Source organism: Cupressus sempervirens, chromosome 3 (assembly GCF_028749045.1).
Source record: "Cupressus sempervirens isolate cs-2001-9-10 chromosome 3, ASM2874904v1, whole genome shotgun sequence".
In the NCBI taxonomy this organism is placed as follows: Eukaryota; Viridiplantae; Streptophyta; class Pinopsida; order Cupressales; family Cupressaceae; genus Cupressus; species Cupressus sempervirens.
Window position 1 is genome coordinate 91,687,129 of NC_143120.1, and position 22,392 is coordinate 91,709,520.

The 22,392-nt window shown below is 37.8% G+C and overlaps 2 protein-coding genes across 3 annotated transcripts in view; both read right to left on the reverse strand.

Annotated features, from left to right (window-relative positions):
* Positions 1-22,392, reverse strand: part of ERV1 (Erv1/Alr family protein) — a 214,516-nt gene that overhangs the window by 170,269 nt on the left and 21,855 nt on the right. The window lies entirely within an intron of this gene.
* On the reverse strand, positions 5,141-8,092 carry LOC149564928 (uncharacterized). Its single transcript, XM_089818468.1, has 6 exons — positions 7,618-8,092; positions 7,174-7,472; positions 6,634-7,031; positions 6,313-6,536; positions 6,015-6,202; positions 5,141-5,918 (listed from the first exon to the last, which is right to left on the reverse strand). The coding sequence occupies exons 1-6, from the start codon at positions 8,034-8,036 to the stop codon at positions 5,305-5,307; spliced, it is 2,142 nt and encodes a 713-aa protein (XP_089674594.1). The 5' UTR covers positions 8,037-8,092; the 3' UTR covers positions 5,141-5,304.

Sequence of the window (22,392 nt, forward strand, 5' to 3'; positions counted from 1 at the left end):
CTATCAGTATGTGGGATTCTTTGGCAGTTCCGGGTCAAGTTGATATGTTGCAATCTGAATTATCAAAAAGAAGTAGTGCTGGTGAAAATATACCAAGTGTTGTATTTGCAAATAATGAAGAAAATAACAGCAAACCAGCAATTCCAACTGTCAAACCTCCCCCTTTTTATGTGTCTTTGATTATAGGCAATAATTTGGTTCACAATTGTATGATTGATAATGGAGCCACAAGCTTGGTTATGCCTAAAAACGTAGCAAACTAACTAGGGCTGAAATATCAACCGCTGAAGAAAGGTGTAGTACAATTGGATGGGTCATCTGTCAACACAATAGGTGTCATTAAAGATGCTAGTCTTACCTTGCATGCATGTCCAAATTTTTCAATACCTCAGGATGTTTATGCCATAGATCTTCTGCCATATTTTTCCTTATGCTTATCTAGAGATTTCACAGCAAAGATTGGTGGCTATTTTTCATCAGATTGGTCTCATATGCTCTTTAGGTTAAGATATGGTACAAAAATCACAATTAAGTCTGAAAAGTTAGCTAAGGACCATATAGAATCTTATGTCCTTACTGCCATTAATGCAAATCTGATGTCATTTGATAGTGATGAATTTGATGTGGTAGATTCTAAAACATCTCTCAGTGGTGTTACAGATATTTTACTTGATGAATGGGCCACTGAAAATGCTATTAACAATCAAAACAGCATTATCCATGATGCTGGTTTTGGAAACTATATGATGTTAGATCCCAGTCTTAAAATTCCAAATCTAGTCAAAGATACAAATCAAATCAGCGAACAGGAAAAACAGGTATGGAAGATGTATTTTGATGGTTCACGAAGTAAGAATGGTGCTGGTGGGGGTGTGATGCTAGTATCACCTCAGGAGGATAAATCTTTTGCTGCTTTTCGTTTTTCATTTGCATGTTCTAACAATGTGGCTGAGTATGAAGGATTGGTACAAGGTTTGGAATGGGCGAGAAAGAGGAAAATAACATGCTTGCTGGTTTTTGGGGACAGCAAGCTCATTGTGAACCAAGTTAGAGGTCTAATTTCTGTCAAAAATGAAACGCTAAAGTTGTACAAAAATAGCGTATGGAATATTATCGAAGAATTTGAAGCTTTTAATATAATATCCACACCTAGAGCAAAAAACTAGTTTGTTGATAGACTTGCAGCAATAGATGCACAGTTTGATATTATTGATAATGTCACAAAAAAGAATGAACAGCATCATGTGAAGGTGGTAGTTAGACCTTCAGTACCAGATAACAACATAAATTGGTAGGTTTTTTATTCAAATGAGCAGATTTTAAACTTTTTATTACAAGAAGATGTGTTTTCAGTTGCTAATCAGGATAGATTCAATCAGCAATATGGTGATCAGGTTATACAACTGAAAACAAACAAGTTACCAAAAGGCTTGGTTACTCTAGAGACCATCTTTGACCCGGATGATCAAGTGAAGAAAGATAAAACTAGTTTGTTGGTGAACGAAGAACATTATGAAGAGCTGGAAATTTTTGAGGGAAGACGGCTAAAGGTTGGTAAGATAAACTCACCACAAGAAAAACAATCTTTTATTGAATTATTTCAAGAATTTAATGATGTTTTTGTGTGGGACTATTCTGATCTGAAAGGCTTTGATCCTAAGTTAACCCAACACACTATTGAGCTTGAGCCTAATGCTAAACCTGTAAGGCAAAAAAGAGACCTGTGAATCCTAAGCTAGAACCTTCAATACTGAAAGAGTTGAATAAGCTTTTGGAAGGAGGGATTGTCTTTCCTATCAAACATACTTCTTGGGTCTCTAACCTAGTACCTGTAAGAAAGAAAAATGGAGAGATACGCTTGTGTATCGATTTTAGAGACTTAAATAGAGCTTCACTAAAAGACAGACATCCCTTACCATCCATGGAACAGATTTTACAGTATGTTTCAGGTTCTTAAAGGTTTTATTTGTTAGATGGATATTCTGGTTATAATCAAGTTTTGGAAAAGGATGAAGATCAGTTCAAAATAGCATTCACTACAAAGTGGGGAACTATGGCTTATAGAAGGATGCCTTTTGGACTAGTTAATGTTGAAGCTATGTATATGGCATTTGGAAACTTAATGTACAAGATAGTGCTGGTATATTTAGACGATATTACTATTTTCAGCAAGGATGCTAAAGACCATATTTTCATCTCAAACAAGTGCTAGAAAGATGCAGAAAATTCGGTATTTCCTTTAATTCAAAAAAATATGTATTTTTTGTTCATGAAGGAAGACTTCTCAGATATATTGTTTCAAAATATGGTACTACTATAGATCCCGAGAGAGTACAAGCAATTTTAGAGTTACCATTACCCAGCCATAAGAAGGGTCTACAAAGTTTTCTTGGTAGGATCAATTTTGTAAGACGTTTCATACCTAATATTGCCAATCTTTTAAAGCCTTTAACAGCAATGTTAAAGAAAAATATTGTTTTCAATTGGACCAAAGAGGGGAAGCGCTATTTTGAAGCAATTAAAGAAGCCTTGTCCGCTGCCCCTATTTTGGTTAATCCAGATTTTACCAAAGATTTTATACTGTATGCTTATGGCAGTTTTGACGTCATTTCAGCAATGCTGGTGCAAAAGAATGATGAAGGATTTGAGCAACCTGTTGCATTTTTCAACAAAGGTTTGCAAGATTATGAACAAAGGTACAGCTTTGTTGAAAAGCATGTTTTTGCTGTCATTAAGAGTCTTAAAAAGTTCAAAAACCTGGTCTCCAACAACAAGATTCATCTAATGGTATCCCATCCAAGTGTGAAGGAGTTTTTATTAAGCAAAGATTTAAATGAAAAAAAAGCAGATTGGATAACTCGTGTGGTGGAATATGACATATCACCAAACTTGTTAGAGGTAAAGGATTATGTGAACAGTTGGCAGATGACAACCTTCAAGAGGTGGAAAACAATCAAAATCTGTTGCTGGTTGATAATGATCAGGCTGGAAATAATCAATCAGCATGTTGGTTGACTAAAATGAGTCATTATCTGCAAACAAGGGAGTGTCCTTTGAGGTTGGATAGAACAAAACGTAGGTATTTCAGACTTCAGTCAATTTCTTATGTTTTGGTTAATGATGTTTTGTTCAGAAAAGATCATAGTGGCATGTTATTGCGTTGTATAAGTGCTGATCAGACCAACAAGATCCTGGAACAATTCCATGATGAAGGGGGTCATTTTTCCCCAAAGACAACAGCTTATAAAGTGTTGAGAGTAGGATTCTATTGGCCTGATCTGTTCAAAGATGCCGATACTTGGTCAAGAAAATGTCAAAAATGTGCATTGTTTGCTGGTAAAGATGTTTACCGTACAGTTAAAATGAACGCATACAGATAATGGAACAAAATAGCAATATTATATTCGCATATGCCAAACATACATTATGCTTGATAAGATTCATGATAGAAGATGCTTTACAATGATCCCAGACGGGATATAAATACTATCTGTTGAACCTTCCCGAAGGAGTCCGTCGGCCACAAACATTATGTCCGCTACAAACTATTTATCCGTCGGCTACAAAACACAAAACACCGATGACAATCATTCCGTCGGCTACAGAAAAACTGTCGGGACCATCCAGTCGGCTGACACCATCCCCCCCAAAAAGAAAAGTCGTCTCCGGACGACAATTACAAAATATCTGAGACAAATTAACAAACAAAATAAATTATTAGAGTGACTACAACAAGAAAAATCTGCTTCTGTCACATCACTTCCACATTCATCCCGTTACATCTATAGCCTCTGCTAACACAATACTGTCTCCTCAAGCTGACGTTAATAGCCACCCGTGCTGCTTTCTCTGCTTCCAACACTGGGTCCACTGAGCTAAGTGTCGCTGCACTGCGTCCAATAAGATGATCAACTCCTCCCGAGCTCTCTACGCATCCACCAAGACAGCCTCCCGGCCAACACCTACTCCCAGTGCCTGTAGTACACAGAGAGTCCATGCCTGCAGCAACTTCAACTCTTCTCAACTGGTCAGACTCCCACGACTGATATCCGCAACGACTGGGGGTCTAGGGGGCAACGCCCCCGTGGGGTCCTGGGGCAGCCAAGACCAAATTAGCACTTTGAAACCCACACAAAAATGCACGGAACAGACTATTTCTGACATATTCTGTCGATTTCACACTCTTTCTAGCAATCACTGATGCGTCCCCTTCCCTTTGACATCATCTGTAACTCATTCTGAACAATTTGAATATGTCATTTTTTTATTTTTTATTTTTAAATCCATCCTTGAATCAGCCCGCAGGAGCATAATATCATCAACGAACTTTCTTCGTTCGTGGGGTAGAAAAATAGCTTGCGAAAAGCAAGATGCGGGGGAATGCTACAAGAGTTGGAGCCCTTAACCATAGCATCCGTAGCTTCACCACAGATCGCAATGCCTCGTTATGGAGGAGATCGAACACCACCGACTTCTTCATCTCAGCAAGTCTATCTCCAAGAACGGTTGTGCTTCCAATACCCGAGGGAGAGAAATAACACGGCTTCTTGCACAATCTGCTCCTCAATAATGTCCTCTGTTACCAACACCCTGCAGAAAACATGAGAAAGTCTGGGGAAAGAAGGGATCAACGCCCACGGAAGAGTGCAAACTTGAAGCCGCGGCCACCACCAAACACCCCCCCCCCCCCTCGCGGAAAGGAGTCAAGCCCGCGGTTGAAAAAAGTTCGCAAAGGAATAGAAGCAGTTACAAAATACCCGCGGCCCCTTGCACAGCCCGCGGAAAGAGCGATGGAAAAACATAAATAAATTTGTGCCCGCAGCTAAGGAAAGACACCCGCAGGGAAGTAAGAATCACCCACGGAATACACAGCGTCAACGGGAAAATGGAAGGCCCGCGGACAGGTGCCCACAGAGCACCTCCCACGGATAGGTGCCCGTCATAGTTGAAAAACTCGCCAAATGCAAAAACTCGCCAAGCCCCCCAAAAGTTTAATCGGGAAAAACTCGGCGATTTAAAAAAAAAACTCGGGAAAAACTCGGGAACCTAAAAAACCGCTGAAATTTAATTAAAAATACATTTATTTTGCAAAATTTAATGAGAAGATGCATCTAATAAGTTAATTAAAGACAATACAAAAGAAAGAAACAAAGTTTAGATATATATAAATGCATAATGCATACAAAATTGCATTCTCATGCAGAATGCTCATGGTAGGAAGCAAAATAGTAAATTACTAAATAGTTTCAATCTGTCAAACTAGAAGTAAATACTAAAAGTCTAAATACATCAATACAATGTCAATCACATCTTCCTCTTTCCACTTGCACTAGCAGGAAAGCGAGGGGGTCTAGTCCTAGAAGAAGTGCCCCGCACTAGGATAGGGCGTGAGCTACGTGACTGTGAACTCTGTGGCTGTGCCCCCTCGCTCGACGTCCCTACTAACTGGCTCGGCGTCCTAGAAGAGGATGCATCTCCTCCTAATGGTAATGCCTGATCCTCGCCTGAATCATCATCATCCTCGTCCTCATCCTCAATGTCATCCATAGTGAACTGAAAATCAGTGTCAGCTTCCCCCTCCATGGCCTGCCTCTCCAAATCAGCGATCTCATCTGGTGTAAACAATGGACTTGGCTCTTGTGCTGTCCAATCAGAATAAGGATCTATCTCATCTAGATCAAGCGGACCAGGTAGTTCTAAGAGCTGTGACTTTTTTATGCGCAACTTAAGATTATAGTGCACATAAACAAGGTCATTAAGCCGTTTTTGAGTCATTCTGTTTCTTTTCTTTGTATGGATGGACTCAAATAAGCTCCAATTGCGCTCACAATGGGATGAGCTACAAGGTTGGGATAGGACTCTGAGAGAAAATTTCCTTAAATTGGGGGTATTGCCACCCCAACTTGCCCACCAAGCATCTACAAAACAAAATTTAAAAAGTTATAAAGCAATAAAAAACAAAATCAGAAGCACAACTTATCAATTAGCAAAAGTTTTAAAGTTTGACGCTTTACCTGGTGCTTGAGTAGATCTTGCTCTCTTTGCTAGCATAGAAGAGAACAAAGGACCCCTTGATTCCACATAGATTTGTTGTTCGGTCACAATAAGGTCTCTCTCCTCTTCACTTGATATCATTCTCTCAATGCATTTAGAGAGACCTTCCATGACCTCTCCATTAGGATCTGAGTAGGAATCATCAGCCCTAAAACAAATAGAAAATGATATCAAGTCTTACTACACAACCTTAAAAAGTAAAGTAAAATAAAGACTTATTAAAATCCCAACTTCAAGGACAATCAATTATCATAGTACCTGAATTTGGGATTGAGGAAGTAGCTTGTTGCATGAATAGGTTGGTGGAGCATATTGTTCCACCTCCTATCAATTATTTCCCAAATGGGGTCAAATCTGAGACTGTCCCCGTGATAGTAACTTCTAACAGCCTCTTTCGCCCTATCCATGGCCTCATAAAGACCTCCCATTGGGGATTGCTGCCCATCGCATGTGCGCAAGACTAGAACCAAGGGCAGAGACATCTACATTTGAAATTTGAAAAATACAAATTAGTTAATAACATAGTAAGTTATGAATTGAAAATGAAACTTGAATACACTAAAAATATAATGAAGTTACCTCCACAATCTCCTTAGCCTTTGCAAAAAAGCTATCATCAAAGACTATTCGTGCCACAGCTTCTCCTTCGGGCTTCTTTGAGTAAGGTGAAGCAACCCAATCAGCACACACAAACATTTGCTTCAAAGCCAATATGTGGTCAAGAATACTTTGCAACGTCAAGAAGACCGTTGCAAACCTTGTCATAGCAGGTCTCATCAAATCTTTGCCTTTAGTGGCTTTTCTCATCAAACTGAGAACCCATGGGTGATTATAGATATATTTTGTGACTCGCCTAGCATCTTCCACAACTGGACTCACCCAATCAAGTTTTCCTATGTCCTCCAAAAGAAGGTCAAGGACATGTGCTGCACAAGGTGACCAAAAAAGTGTGGGATGCCTCTCTTGGAGGATTCTACCTAAAAGATTAGCAAAAAATCAATAATTAGTAACGAACTTTCCATATTTAGTATTTACAAATTACATCAAATCTAAATTGAATAATACCATAGCATTACATTCATGATTCATATTGATTCAAATATAGAAAATTAAATCTACCTGCTGCCACATATGCTGCTGCATTATCTGTGATTATTTGCACCACATTCTCTATTCCCACCTCCATGACAACATTCTCCAACATTAAAGCCAATGTGGCTGCATTTTTCACTTTGTTGGAGGCATCGACAGATTTCCAAAACACCACATCATCTTTGCAAGCAATCAAGAAGTTAATAATGGTTCTACTTCTTCCATCTGTCCACCCATCAGATAAAATGGTGCAGCCATACTTCTTCCACTCTTTCTTTTGGTCTTCTATCAACAATCTTGCCCTACCAACCGCTTTGTCAAGCAACCTACAAAATTTAAGTGTAATATTAAATAAAGTGTAAGTGTTAGTAAAAAATTAGGAAATAAGTTATAACAATTAAGATTTAAAATATAACAATGAACTAAAGTGAATCTCAATTATTTACAATTACTAAATAGTAAAATACTAACCTTCCACTCATATCCTTGCGATTAGGCGGCTTGTACCCTTTGCCTAATATTGTCATTGCATTCACCATATTGACCCAATAGGGACTATCAGCGGCATTCATTGAGATATTGTTGAAAAACCAAAAATCAGCTGCTGCAATATCAGTTTTCTCATGCACCTCCTTAAACCATGCAGTGCCCTCTAATGATGGCTGTGCTCCAGGTGTGTTCCTGGGCACAAAATAACCACCTATCCCTGATGGGGATCTGGATGGTGATGATGAAGAAGTACGAGATGTAGAAGAAGTGGAACCGGTAAAAGAGAAATTTTGTTTGCGGATCCGTGGGCCACGAAGAGATCCTGGTATGTTCTCAAGTGCTTCTTCTTCCTCTTGCATATCAAAAAGAGCTCCTTCAGATTCAGCTATGGCTGCCCTCATAGCTATTTTTGCCCTCTCCCTATTCAATTTTTTCTCTTCAGCAGCTGTAAGTAGGGCATGGATGAATCTTTTTTCTTCATCAGTTACCTTGAGACAAGGATTTGAGTCATGTTTCTTTATGCCTGCAAGGTGGTATTTGAGGCGGTTTATGCCTCCAGAAATAATTCTCTCACAGGGAATGCATATCACCTTCCCAATATCATTTGGATTTGGAGCTTCATAGGCATACCGCCATGCCTTATCTCTTGCATTTTTAGGCCGAGTGCCTATATATCCAGATGGGCATGGTGTTTGTGGCCACTCTTCTTGTGGGTTTGTCATTTTTTTAATGGTTGACCACTGCCCTACACATAAATATATAGAGAAATGAATAAACAAAGTTAGAACTTAGAAGCTAGGGTTTCAAATGATTCAAACTTCAAACTTGAACCATATCCTTAGCAAACAACAAACTTCAACCATATCCTTAGAAGCTAGGGTTTCAAATGATCCAAAATGATTTTAAATGATTTGAAAACATTTACAAAAAACAACAAAAACAAAAGAACATTTGTTATAAAACTATAAAAAGTTTTCAAACTATGATAAGATGAACATACCTGGAAAGAAATTTGTCTTCTAAAATCGGTTAGAATCCTCTACAATCCACTCAAATCCGCCTTGAATCACTTGCAATCAGCCAAGAATGCCTCCAAACCTTCTCCTCTTCACTCCTCAAGGTTCTAAACAATGCAAATACAAGAAAGAATGAGAAAAAACACACTCACTGCCGCTTAAATCCGTCACAGGCCGCGTTCACCAGTAAATCGCGAGTTTTTCCGAGTTTTTGTCGAGTACTCGCCGATTACTCGACGAGTTTTTACCAGATTGCCGAGTTTTTAAATCGGCAAGTTAACTGGTTAAAAACTCGCCGAGTACTTGGCGAGTTTTCCATCTATGGTGCCCGTTGAGCACCTCCCGCAAATTTGGTTTTTTTTTTTTTTTTTTAAATTTTTTTTTAATTTATTTATTTATTTTCCAAATTTTTTTTTTTCTCTTTATTTTTTCTTTTTCTTTTTTAAATAAAAATACAGAGGTACCTCAATTTTGCCTCCAGGTGTCGCCATTCTGCAACGACAGGGGAGTCAGCTAGCCATTCTATGACAGCGACGGAGTCTTCCTGGCACCATATATTTGCAATTTAAATCCGTTGACTACCAGAGGCACCTCTTGCTCGTCCAATGTCTCCAATTTTATCGATCCATTGTCGTCGACCTTCCAGATCTGATATGGTCCAACCCATGTGGCCTTAAACTTTTTCGGTTTGAGTTCCTTCCAACCGTCGTACTTGAGTACCAACTAGCCCGACTGAAACCTGTTGAGTTTGTCATGCCACGCTTTATGTCTGTTCTGTGTCACCTCCGTCACCCACTGTGCCTGCGATTATCGCGCATCTAGCTTATTTCCTTGCTGTCGGTACCCTTCAAGTAATTTTATGGTGCGATGCCTTCTTTTCTTCCTGTGCGGTCCGTTCATTGTGTACCGAATGGTGAAAAAAAAAATTTCTGGGTCTGTGTTGTATGTCCTTCCCTTCTTCAGTCGTAACCTCCTTTGCGTCATCTGCTTCTCTGTATTCCTCCGGACACTCATTTTCCTCCTTTTTCTCACCTTCGTCAACCCCTAGCATATTACAACTCGGAAAGAGTTCGTAGTCTTCTATTTGCCAATGGTAAAGGCCATTCACCGAGTCTAGGTCGTCGTCATTTGATCCTCCATCTAGTCTCAATATTCCTTCATCATCCAGTTCCATTCTCCTCTTTCCTTCATTGTCGTTTCTTTCGTCGTCACTGTCGCCTTCACCTTCTGAGTCTAACGATGCTGCCTCCTCACCTACCATTTGTGTGTGCAGGTCAATTATGAACTTTTGCCTCCGTGCTCCATTGATAGGGTATTTCATTTCCAATCATGTTTTACTTTTGCTTGCACCAACCAAGTCCGTCCGAAAATAGCATCATATCCTTTTCTTTTCAATGGAATGACCACAAAATCCAATAAAAATGGTTGCGTACCAATGGTTACCGATTGCACCCTCAAGGTTCCTAACGGTTTGATCCCGTGCTGGTCCGCCGTGAGCAACTGGAATGTAGGTGGCCACAGCGTCGGCTTTCCCAACTTCTTCTAAGTATCCTCCGGCAACACATTCACGCCGGACCCTCCGTCAACAATTGTGTCTGTCAGAACGTTTCCCAAAATCCCCATCTCGACGACCACCGGATGCCTTCTCGTCATGAGCGCCAAGAGCATTGGGTCTGTTGTCATCACTTTCCTACTGTCCCTTCTTGTGTCCTCCATTGCTTCCGAAAACGGTGTATGATTCAGAATGGCTGTCCATAACTGGGGCATTGTGAGGTCACTTATCTTGACCGGTATCTTCGTTTGCAAGATCTGTCGTACAATGTTTTGTTCTGCGAAGTTCCTTGCCAAGGTGCCAATGATGTCCTTCAACTGAGATGTCTCCGCCGACGATGCCTTTCCAATTTCCGCCTGTGCTTCCCCAAATTTTCTCTTTTCTTCCGCCGGATCTGGGTACTCTTTTGCTTGCCTCCATGTAATTGCCGGAACCTCTTCTTCATCCGTCCGGACAGTGATCAGATTCACTCCAGACTTCAAGCACTTGGCATCTTCATGATCGCCGGGTCCACACCATCTGCATAATAATTTCGGTGTGTTTTCCGCTGTACAATCCCACACAAAATGACCCCACAAATTACATGCTCGGCATTGAACAATCAGCCGTCCGTTTGCATCATATTGGGTTCAACTTTGGCTCCCATTATTATTGTTATTGTTCACATTGTTGTTATTTTGCCCTTTGTTATTATTCCTGTACCCTTCAGATGTGGCACCTGCGCTATTCGTATTTCCGCTACTGCCCGACAGGGAAGCCTCCTGTGTAAGAAGCACCTGCGGAGATCCTCTTGTCTTCATGTTAAAGGGGCACTCCTTTGTCGAATGGTCCATGATCTGACAAATGTCACAGAATTGGTTCCTTGGACACGATCCTTTAGTATGACCATCGATCTTACACTCTGTGCACCACAGCTCACTACCTTTTGGCCCCTTTGCATGTTTTTAAACTCCTTCATCATGCAAATCATGTCCTATAAAGCGCGGACCTTCTTGCTACTGCCTTCATCATCGCTACTATTTTCTCCGGCAGGCTCATCATCATCAGAATCAGATGAGCCAGTGTTCTTCTTCTTCTTTGTTTTCTGCTCACTTTCGAGGTCCAATGCTCTGTTATAAGCTTCCGTGTATGACGACAATGGCACAATTTTCATTTTTCTCCGCAACTTCGAGCGTAGGCCTTCCACAAACCATCTTTTCTGAAGTCCGTCTGCCGGCTTACTTTCCATTTTGTTTATCAAGTCTTTTAATTTCCTAGCGTAAACGGGGACGGTTTCGTTCTTCTCCTGCTTAGTATTGAAGATCTCTGCTACAATTTCATTATCATCCCGCAATAGTTTAAATTCTACCAGAACTCTTTTTTAATGTTATCCCAACTGTTTAGTTTTTGTGGATCTGTATTAGTGAACCAATCAATTGCTACGCCTCGTAGGGTGGCCGGAAATTGTCTCATCCAGTCGTCTTCATCAATTATCCCATTTGCCTTCCAAATCGTTTCACATGTTTTGCAATGTCGAATGGGATCGGCCGTACCATCGCCATGGAAACGGCGCCAAATGTTTACCGTACAGATAAAATGAACGCATACAGACAATGGAACAGAATAGCAGTATTATATTCGCATATGCCAAACATACATTATGCTTGATAAGATTCATGATAGAAGATGCTTTACAATGATCCCAAACAGGATATAAATACTATCCGCCAAACCTTTCTGAAGGAGTTCGTCGGCCACAAACATTATGTCCGCTACAAACTATTTACCCGTCAGCTATAAAATACAAAACACCGACGACAATCATTCCGTCGGCTACAGAAACACTGTCGGGACCATCCAGTCGGCTGACAAAAGAAAGGCTGGCAGCCTTACCTTTGCAACCAATCTTGGTTGAGCAGCCATTCATGAAGTGGGGTATTGATTTTGTAGGCCCCATTAATCCAAGTTCTAGTGCGGGTCATAAATGGATTCTTATAGCTACTGATTACTTTACAAGATGGACTGAAGCAGTAGCACTAAGAGAGGCAAATGAATCAACTGTACTCAATTTTTATGATGATTTGACTATGAGGTTTGGGGTTCCTGATTCAATCATTTCTGATAATGCATTAGCCTTTGTGGGAGCTAGAATGACTAAATGGGCATTAAACAAAGGTATATATCTGAATACCTCATCAAACTATTACCCTCAAGGCAATTGTTTGGCGGAAAGCACGAATAAAAACCTTTTAAGGATCATCAAGAGAACATTAGAAGAGAACAAGAGAGATTCGCATGCAAGGTTAAAATCTGCCTTATGGTTGGATAGGATTACTCCTAAACAAATCATTGGAACATCTCCTTATGTTCTAGCATATGGGAAAGAGGCTAAATTACCTATTACTACTGAATTTCCTGCCCTACAGCTTGCTGATCAGCTAATGATATTTGAAGAACAGGATCCCCTCAAGTTAAGGTTTGCTAAATTGCTGGAGTTAGAGGAGGAAAGAAGTGAGGCATTACAGAAAATGGAATATCAGCAACTACAGGTGAAAAGAACATTTGATAAAAAGGCAAAAGATCGACATTTTTCAAGAAGGGGTTCAGATTTTGAGAGAAGAAGGATGCTTATGTGATTTTGTCCTTAGTATCTTTTTTTTCATTATTCTGAGCTATTATGCAGATGTATTGTTTTTTGGGCCTTTGATTGGAATAAAGTCTTCATTGGAACCAGTTTTAGAGTGAAAGATTTGGTTGTATGCTTCAAGGTGATTGACGTTATTCAAATTGTGTTTTTATTGATAGACCTTTCTGAATTATGTCTTGTCTTGCATCTTCCTTATCTAATATTTGTTTCATAGGTTTTGAGTTGTGTTTCCATTATTGATATATTTGACTGTGATTAGTTTACTTTCGTATATTTTCAAGTTCATAAACCTTCTCTTAAATTATTGATATGAATTACCAGATCTTCAAGCAGGGGTTTTGTGATTATCTGTTAAAAAACTTTCATTGTGTCTCAGGTATAACAATACTTTGTATTATCAATCTTGGTGTATCACCTTATTTTAAATCTTTTAAGCTTTTCATGTTCAAGGTTGTCTTTTTACCCTTTTCCATATAAGTTTTCATGTCTCCATTAGTACAAGTAAGGTATCAGATATATCATATAGGAACCGGCCTAGAATCCGAAGGTTCAACCAGGTCATAGGTTACCCACAACTTCTGGTTGATCCAATGTTTCTCCAAAATCGCTGCGAGTGTTAGGACTTGAAGCAAATCAAAGTGCAGATTTTGGTGATAACAATAACTTCATTGGGAATTGAAGGATAGATGTGTATGAATCTATTAGTAACATGTTGAAATCCATTTCATTCAAGTTTAGTAGTCAAAGCAATTCTATTTGCCCTTACGTGTATTTCCTCTTCCATTCCCCTTTGCATTTAGATAAGTTAAATCTGCATTTAGAATAGGAGTAAAAGTCAGAAATCTCAAGATAATCTACTGCAATCATTTCATTAAGTGTGATAGGTTATTCAAATCCATTTTGCCTGAATTGTTTGTCTACAAACAATTTGGTTATCCTTCACTACTCTCGGGTTAAGAGCTTATAACGTCAAAAGTTTTGATCTAATAATGACATATTCATTGCACATCATTGAAAATCTTAAGGGAGTTGTACATTGCAATTCAAAGATAGTACAGTGATAGAACACATACACTGACCCATTTGTTGGTAACATCCTTTTGTATCTCCAAAACATTGGGTAATAAAGAGTCAAGATTATAAAATCTAATAGGAGAACAAACTGTTAACCAACAGTGATATATTTTTTATGAGCTTAGGGTAGATTATCTGTGTATGCTAGGAAGTGGCTTGCAATGGAGGCCGAAGCCCCTAAAGAGGCTGCCTAGGTTAACCATTGTAAGTTGTATTATAAGTGATAACATTTCATTAAATGGGTTAAAATGAATTAACACGAGTCAATGTTTTACCTCACGCATGCCTTGAGTGCTAATACAAGCTAGAATGCGAGTAGAGAAGATGCTTGGTTACAACCTTGCCTCATTAGTATGCCTTGTCTATAAGAAAGGATATCGATGCCGCATAGAGTCACTAGGGGGGCAAAGTCTAGAAAGACTACCTAAATAACCTTAGAATTGACTAATGTAGTGACACTTGCCCACATGTATATTAGGTTTCCTACATGTCTTTGTTGCCTTTGGGATTAGATGTTACTTGTGTACTTGGTACCTTTGAGATAGATTGCTATCAGAATTCCTTGACCTAGATTCTTGTTCGACCTTAGATTGTTATCTGTATGGGACTTGAGATTATCTCCTCAGCACAATGGGAGTGGGCCATTTAGGTTCCACGAAGTCAGGTAGTAGTGCTTCTTATACCATTGAGATCCGACAACTGAATGTCATTGTTGGATGTACTTGTGCAGTTATTCTATTCTTCTGATCTTGTGATTATGTTCTTTGGTCATACGCTGATGTATTGTACTTGATTATTGGAGATCTTATGAGATGTTGTATCTGTTCATGATGTATATTCTTTTAGCATTTCATACCTTGTGACTTGTACAAAGGATGATTATATATTCCGGTTATACCATGTGGCATCTTATGTATTTGTATATTATTTTATTTGATTCGTACTTATGGTTATTTTATGATGTGGATTTTGTTATGTATCAGATTTAATCTTAATAAAACTTATGTATGTGATTCAATGTCGTGGAACCTTAAGAGATGCAACTATTTTTGTATTGCTTTGTATATATGTGATTTATTGCTTCCGCTATGTTATCTCTTGTTGTTTTAATATTTTTAAAAAAATTATATGGCAAACTTAGTGACATAATAGGTCAATTTCTTTTTGGGTTCCTTGGCGGGGCATTACAGCGAGATTGTCAAGAGCTAGACATAATACATGTAACATACGAACTTTCTAACCTAATTCAATCAACTATTAATTAACTGATTTCATTTCACACGACACTGATTTCTACTAACTGACAATAATTTGAAGGAAAACTCTTTTTGCATATTCAACTATATTTGTGTAACACTGACATTTAACTACTTCTACTTATTCAACTGAAATAAAGTAAAAACTATTCTTAAAGCAAATGTTTTCTTTATCTTGATATGAAATATCTAACTAAAATACCAATGAGATATTTATGTATTGATAACACTTATCTACATCTACTTCTAAATATTCAATTGAAATAAAGTAACAATTATTCATAAGCAAAAGACTCTTTATTTTAAAATGAAATAACTAACTATTCATACAGAGGTTTAAAGAACATACAGTTTAATTGGAGAAATTTCTTTAACTTGTTATCCAAGCCTCGGCATTGGTGAGAGGAGAAGCATTGAGATAGACTTAACCTCCCAACTGCGGACCATTACTTATCCCCACATATTCTAAATAAATAGAATAGCCCTCCCTACCCCGAGGTCAGGATTGGAATGTTCATAAGTCCAGCCATCAGAGCAACCTGGTTGGTTGAAGTCCCAACAGCTACTCTCCAAAATAACTGAAGCTTATGGACATTCAACAAAGATCACATGTTCGGCACATTCGCCTAAATTCCACCTTGGCCAAGGATTTTCCAATTGGGTCTATAAACCCAATCTCCACCACACGGCTTGACAACTTATACATAATTGGAACATGCATGATCTGTTGTATTTTTAAACTTCTTATTTATTATATCTCATGTCTTTCTTTCTTGTGCAGATTGTCTACACCTCCTCACCACTTTCAGGCTACCATGCCGATGATTCCCAAGTGCCTGCAAATTTATATTCTTGACATAGATTACACCTTCTTCACCTTGATTACTTGGTGAATTCCTCAGTGTTCATAATATCATCTTATAAGAGGATGCATTTATATCTTGAACAGAGATATAGGATTGGTATACGATCATGGTTAAAAATAAAAACATTATTTCAATGCAATATCCTTATTCTATTATTTATCTTCTTGAACCCAAATCATACTCATGTAACAGTGTTAAGGAATCCGTGAGTTATTAACATGTGAAAGGAATAAGGAAAACATGAACTGTAACACAACACTATGGGTGTGGTATTCTGTACTTATGTTGCAGACTCAGCAATTAAAATACAAGGTAACACATGATTTGCAGCACGGCGTTAAGATAATGATATTCTAAATAGACTCAGTGATTAAAATACATGGTTAAGCATGAGTTGTAACACAATGTAAGGTAGTGGTATTTTATACTTATACTACAGACTCAGCGATTTAAATGCAAGGAAAAAAATGATTGCAACACAGCATAATAATGGTATTTTGTATCCATACTACAGACTCAGCAATTTAAATGCAAGGAAAACATGATTATCAAAGGTCTTACGTGACTCTTCTATTGCAAAACAGCCTGCTTTGTTGTCAGTATTTGTCCTATCCGTCTGTCCTGCGACCCACGGCAAAGATTAAGGTGGTATGTTGGTGACGGATTTGTGAGCAGAGGACAGATATCGATTTCTAGACTTAGTAATTTGAGAGCTATCGCTCGTAAGGAAATATTATGGAGAATAGAAAGTATGAATCGTTTTTGGGTATGAAACTCAATTAAAAGAAGAGCTTGTCTATTTGGCTCCCTATAGTTACAAGAACCGATTCAAATTTCCTTCAAATCGATTTTAAAAAGAAAAAGAGGAAGGAGGGAAGAAAAAGAAGAAAAATCAGAAGTTAAAGGGTTATTGTTATTTTATTATTATTATATATTCTTTTCTACGTTCATGTGCACATATTGATAAAGTGGCACCATTAGATTATGATTTATAATGTATTGGTGTCAACTTATTTTTATTACATGTGTTCATATTAGAGAATGTTTAATAATAATTAAATAATAATAATATTTGATAATTCTTTTAAACGTAAGAATCATGTTTATTTAATACTATTTATTTTAATGTTCCATTTAAAGCTCATGCAGTTCCACCACGTAATATGTTGTCAAGTCCTCATAATCTTGCCAAGATAGCTTTTAGGACAAACCTATCGGTTCTGATGACTGGGCTATTTGACCATCCCCTTCCGATGACCCCATTTAGCAATGCTTCTCCTCTCTTTTCAATCTTCTTCCTGCAATCAATCAAAACAACATTCTTGCCAAGACATCAATTCAAGATTTATAAACTGTTAATTCAAAATCATCTAGTGACCGTTTAGATTTTCATCACCATCAGAATAACTAACTTCCTTCTCATGTTCATGAAAATATCTCATCATCATATATGTACTTCAACTAACTCATTTCACATGAAATTAAATTGATACAACAGCTATAACTAACTAACTCATTTTCACATGATCAAGAAGAAGAAATAAATCGATACAACGGCTAGAATTAACTAACTCACTTATTCATGATCGATACAACGGCTATAATTAACTAACTCATTTTCACATGATCGAGAAGAAGAAATAAATCGATACAACGGCTAGAATTAACTAACTTGTTTCACATGATCAAAAGGAAATTGTTTTCAACGGCTATCAATAGTTTAAAATTTTAGGGAAAAATTTGGGATGTAACAATACAATATAGAAAGCGGTCTTCTATTGTGATGGACATCTTATAATGTCTAAGAAGATTGTGATAGATGGTAACTTGCACGGTGGATTAAGTTCCTTAAGCAAACCACAACCTTCTATTGTGATGGACATCTTATGATTTCTAACCAGATCATGATAGATTGTATCATATAAATCAACAACTAAGTGATAGATGTCATTGGATTGATGGTCTGAGTTGTTTGTATAGATATGTTGTAGGTACTTGATGAATATCAGGTAGCCCGATATTCAGGAGGCTATTACCTTAGAACTATTGGAGTACTTGGTGAATATCATATGACTCGATATTCAAGAGGCCATTACACATGATATCAAAAATAGTATATATCTTCTAATCAAAGATATCCTTAAAATTTGTTATTCCTAATATTACATTGAGGAAATATCTATTCATGTCTTTATCCTCCCTAGTTGAGAGAGAGTGTTAATGTTGTAGCTTCAATCGAATTGATTAAACCATGAGATACAGTGGTATGATTACTATTTAATCATTATGATTAGTAATCAATGTATAAATACACACACATATATATATAAACTTATATAATTAATAATTGTCTAATATGTACTAATCATAGATAATAAAGTAATGAATAGACACGAAGGCATTTCATTTCCTTCATTATGGCAAGCTTTAACAACCTCCATTCAAGCATGTCCTTATGATTTTATTTTTGGTTTTTGTAAAGTCATGTTATTGCATCAACACTTGTAACTCCATTCCAAGAGCATTTGCATCAAGGTATAAGATGTTTATTTCTCATATCTAGCATCTGCTTCCTACAAGCACCATTTCCTTTCAAGCATTTCATTCAATTTCATTGTTGAATTCCAACTAAATGGTTTAATTTAGGCAAACCCTTTTCCACAAGATTATTACTTTTTCTATGTGTGGGTAACAAAGGGCCTGATTATGAATAAAAGATAAACGAGGGTTGACAAAGAGCTACAATTAACTAACGCTTCATTAGAATTTTTTTAGTCAAAGACAAGTCCACAGGTCTAAGGCAAGTTTGGTTGTCCCATACCCCCAGGTTATTATTACGATAATAAATAAGCTTTTATTATTAGTTAATGGTTATCTATTTGTAATATATTGTAAATATTAGAATGTTTCTAATATTTAGTTAGCCTATACATAACTATTAGTTTTCTTTAAGCTAGAATAAAAATTTTCTATTCTTTATGATCATTTCCTAAGGAAACATCATTTCATTCTGTTGTATATATAGGCCTCTTGGTCTCTGTTAATAACAAGCGAATATTTACCAATTACTTCGTAATGTGGTATCAGAGCACACTTTTTTTTTTAATTCAAAAATAATAATTTCTTTTCGAAAATTATCACTAGCTATTTTTGAAATTATTTGTCTAAGATATTTTGCTTCAAATTGGAGTTTCCATTTGAAGAGATCTGAATGTAAATTGCGAGCATGGTATAGGACTAATTGTTTTTGTATATTCACGTTTCTCCTAGGCATGATTTTTTGCTCTATTTCCGCATTTCTATTGAACATGATTTTGTGTGATTTTCAGTGCCTCCTTGTGTGATTTACAGGGATTCCATACACAAGTCATAGGCTGATCACTGGGCATTTATAGAAGTTGGGTTTTTGAGTTGTTTTCCTACCGGAAACCAAGTCAATTTTGCAAATGTTTTTCTGCAATCATTCATCAAAATTGCATTCCTGTTACATCCTTCATTGGTGTTGGTTGTGCCCTATTCTGCAACTCAATCCATGCATGACCTATTTCTTAAAGAAAAGACGATTTTTACCAGAAAATCACCATATTTTCCAAAAAAATTTGCTTCTATGGTCGTCATCTAGGGTTTTGTTCAAAAATCTTAATTTTCGGGCTCGAAAATTTTTTTGATTACAAATTTTTGATGAATTTTTCAAGAGCTCAACTGGGTTGACGTCCAATTTTTCTAGGTGCCTCGATTTCTGTGTCTCAATTTTTGAGCCAAGTGATCTAGAAACTGACAACATATTCTTTCTGAATTTTTTGAGCTCTCTTCTGGGTACCTCTTCATATTTTTTGGGCCTTCCATTTTTTTCCTCTAAGAATGTGTCTTCACAAATTTTCACACTTTTTCATTGAAAAATGTGCTATGGCATATTTGACTAATATTACGTTCGACAGCAATTCAAAATTCAATGGTCGGAATTATGGTACTTGGAAGCAACGGATAATCGCAAATTTTAAATATAGGAATACCAATCAAATTGTTTTTGGTGTTACACAACATCCGACTACCCCTAGTACTCATTAGGATTCATGGGATCTAAATAATCGAGAGGCAGTGATGCTTCTCAAATTATTTGTAGCTCATGATCAGCTCTCTCAGATTTCATCCGATCAGACAGCTGCCGATATATGGGCACATATCAAAGGTCTTCATGAGACTTCTGACAAAAACACAGCCTTCTTCTTGAAAAACACTATGTTTTCTATTAACATGGATGAGCGCACATCACTCCAAGCTCACCAAAATAAGATTCAGGAAATCTGTGGTCAGTTGCTTGCCATTAGTCGCAAGATGGAGGAAGAGGACATTGTGGTTATCACTCTCTGGAGATTACCCAAATCTTAGGAGCATTTTATCGAGTCTCTCAACACCAAATCTTTTGTGTTGATCTGAAGTCCATTGAACTCTACACACTTCTACTTCAACAAAATTTGTGGAAACAATAGTTCGGTAGCAATTCCACCTCCACCTCCACAAAGCAAGCATTCCCTGCTAAATCCTTTTAGAAGGATAAAGGCAAGTCTCAGTAGAAGTCCTCTGCTCCAGCTTTAGAAGGTATCCAAAAGAATATTCAACGTAACTATTGCCACAATTTTGGTCACATGAAGGTTGAATGTTGGAAACGCTTAGCTGCCCAATCTAAGTAATTAAGATCGCAGCCCAAAGTGAACAGTGCAGAGTACACTGAGCAGACGGAATTTGCCTTTTACGCCTTCATGGCTAAAAGACTCGCAAATCATGTGAAGTCATCTGCCTGGTACGTTGATTCAGGTGTCTCTCGTCATTTCACCCACTGCAGAGACTAGTTCACTGACTACCAACCTTATTCAAATTTTGTTATTTTTAGCAGCAGAGAAGAGTGCATCATTGTCGGTAAAGAAAACATTCAAATTTAGTCTGCTGGGAGGAATATCATTTTCCTTGATGTGTACTACGTTCCAGGGATGGAACTAAATCTAGTCTCAGTCAGTCAATTACATTCTCCACACTTGGATGTCACCTTCAGTTAACATCAATGTACCATCATTGATAGAGTGACTCAATCAATTGTTGCAATGGGTCTTAGGGATCACGGTCTTTTCTAACTTACTAATTCTGGTGATCCTTGGGACTTGGCTATGGTTGTTCAGCGATCTTCTATTAGCATATTTTGGCATCAACAGTATGGGCGCACTTAAATGTGCATTATCTCTCTCAACTTTCTTGGGAAGAGCTTGTCCTCGGTTTGGCAGAGATTCAAACTCAGCAGCTTGGAGTTTGTGATGCATGTCAGGCTGGGAAACAACATTGCACACCTTTCACCAATGGCAATTCATGGTGAGCTTCTCATGTACTTCAGCTTGTTCATGTTGATATCTACAGCCCTATGGCCACTCCTTTTGTTCTAGGGACCAAGTTGTTTCTATTGTTTGTTAATGATTTCAATAGAAAAATGTGGGTGTATTTTTTTAAAAAGAAATCAAATGCATTTCCTGTATTTCAAAAGTTTTAACCTTTAGTTGAAAGAGTCTAAGAAATCTATTATTACTATTAGATCAGACAATGGGGGTAATTTTGTTCTAATGAATTCTCTAGTTTCTTGGATACTCATGGCATCAAACAGCAGTTAACCACACCCTACACACCAAAATAGAACAGTCTAGTTGAACGTTGGAACAGAACAATCACTGAGGTGGCTTAGTCCATGCTCGAACACAGACATGTTCTAAAGAAGTTCTAGGCAGAAGTAGTTAACACTAAAGTTTCACTTTTCCATTGGTCACCCACAGTAGTGGTCAAAGGTAAGACTCTGGAAGAGGCCTAGTCAGGTTGCAAGCCCAAAATTAGTCACCTGAAGGTTTTTGGTTCCCTTGCTTTTGTTTGGATCCCTGGTGTTTCACACACCAAGTTGGATGCCAAGAGTCAAAAACTCATGCTTGTTAGATACAGTAGTCTTCACAAAGCCTACCGCTTAATCGACATTGAGACATCATGTCTCCTCTACAGTCATAGTGTAGTCTTTGATGAGCAACGAGGACCATTCATGCATGTTTCTCCTGTTCTTGATCTAGCAAACCAGCCTATGAAGGATCATGAATTGGGAGTTAGGCTTCCATTAGGTCCACCTACAGTAGCTCCTTCGGCTCCAGTTATACGAGTGATCCTTGTACAGACATCTCAAGCTTCTCTTAAAAGATCACTCAGATTTGTAGATGCTTCACCTAAGTTTAGTCCCAATTCTTCAGATGAGGAACCTGATCATAGAGCATCTCCTGATACTAATGTTGGTCATTCTCCTCTCTGACCTAAGTGGTGGACTAAGAGACTTGCTGATCTTCGAGAT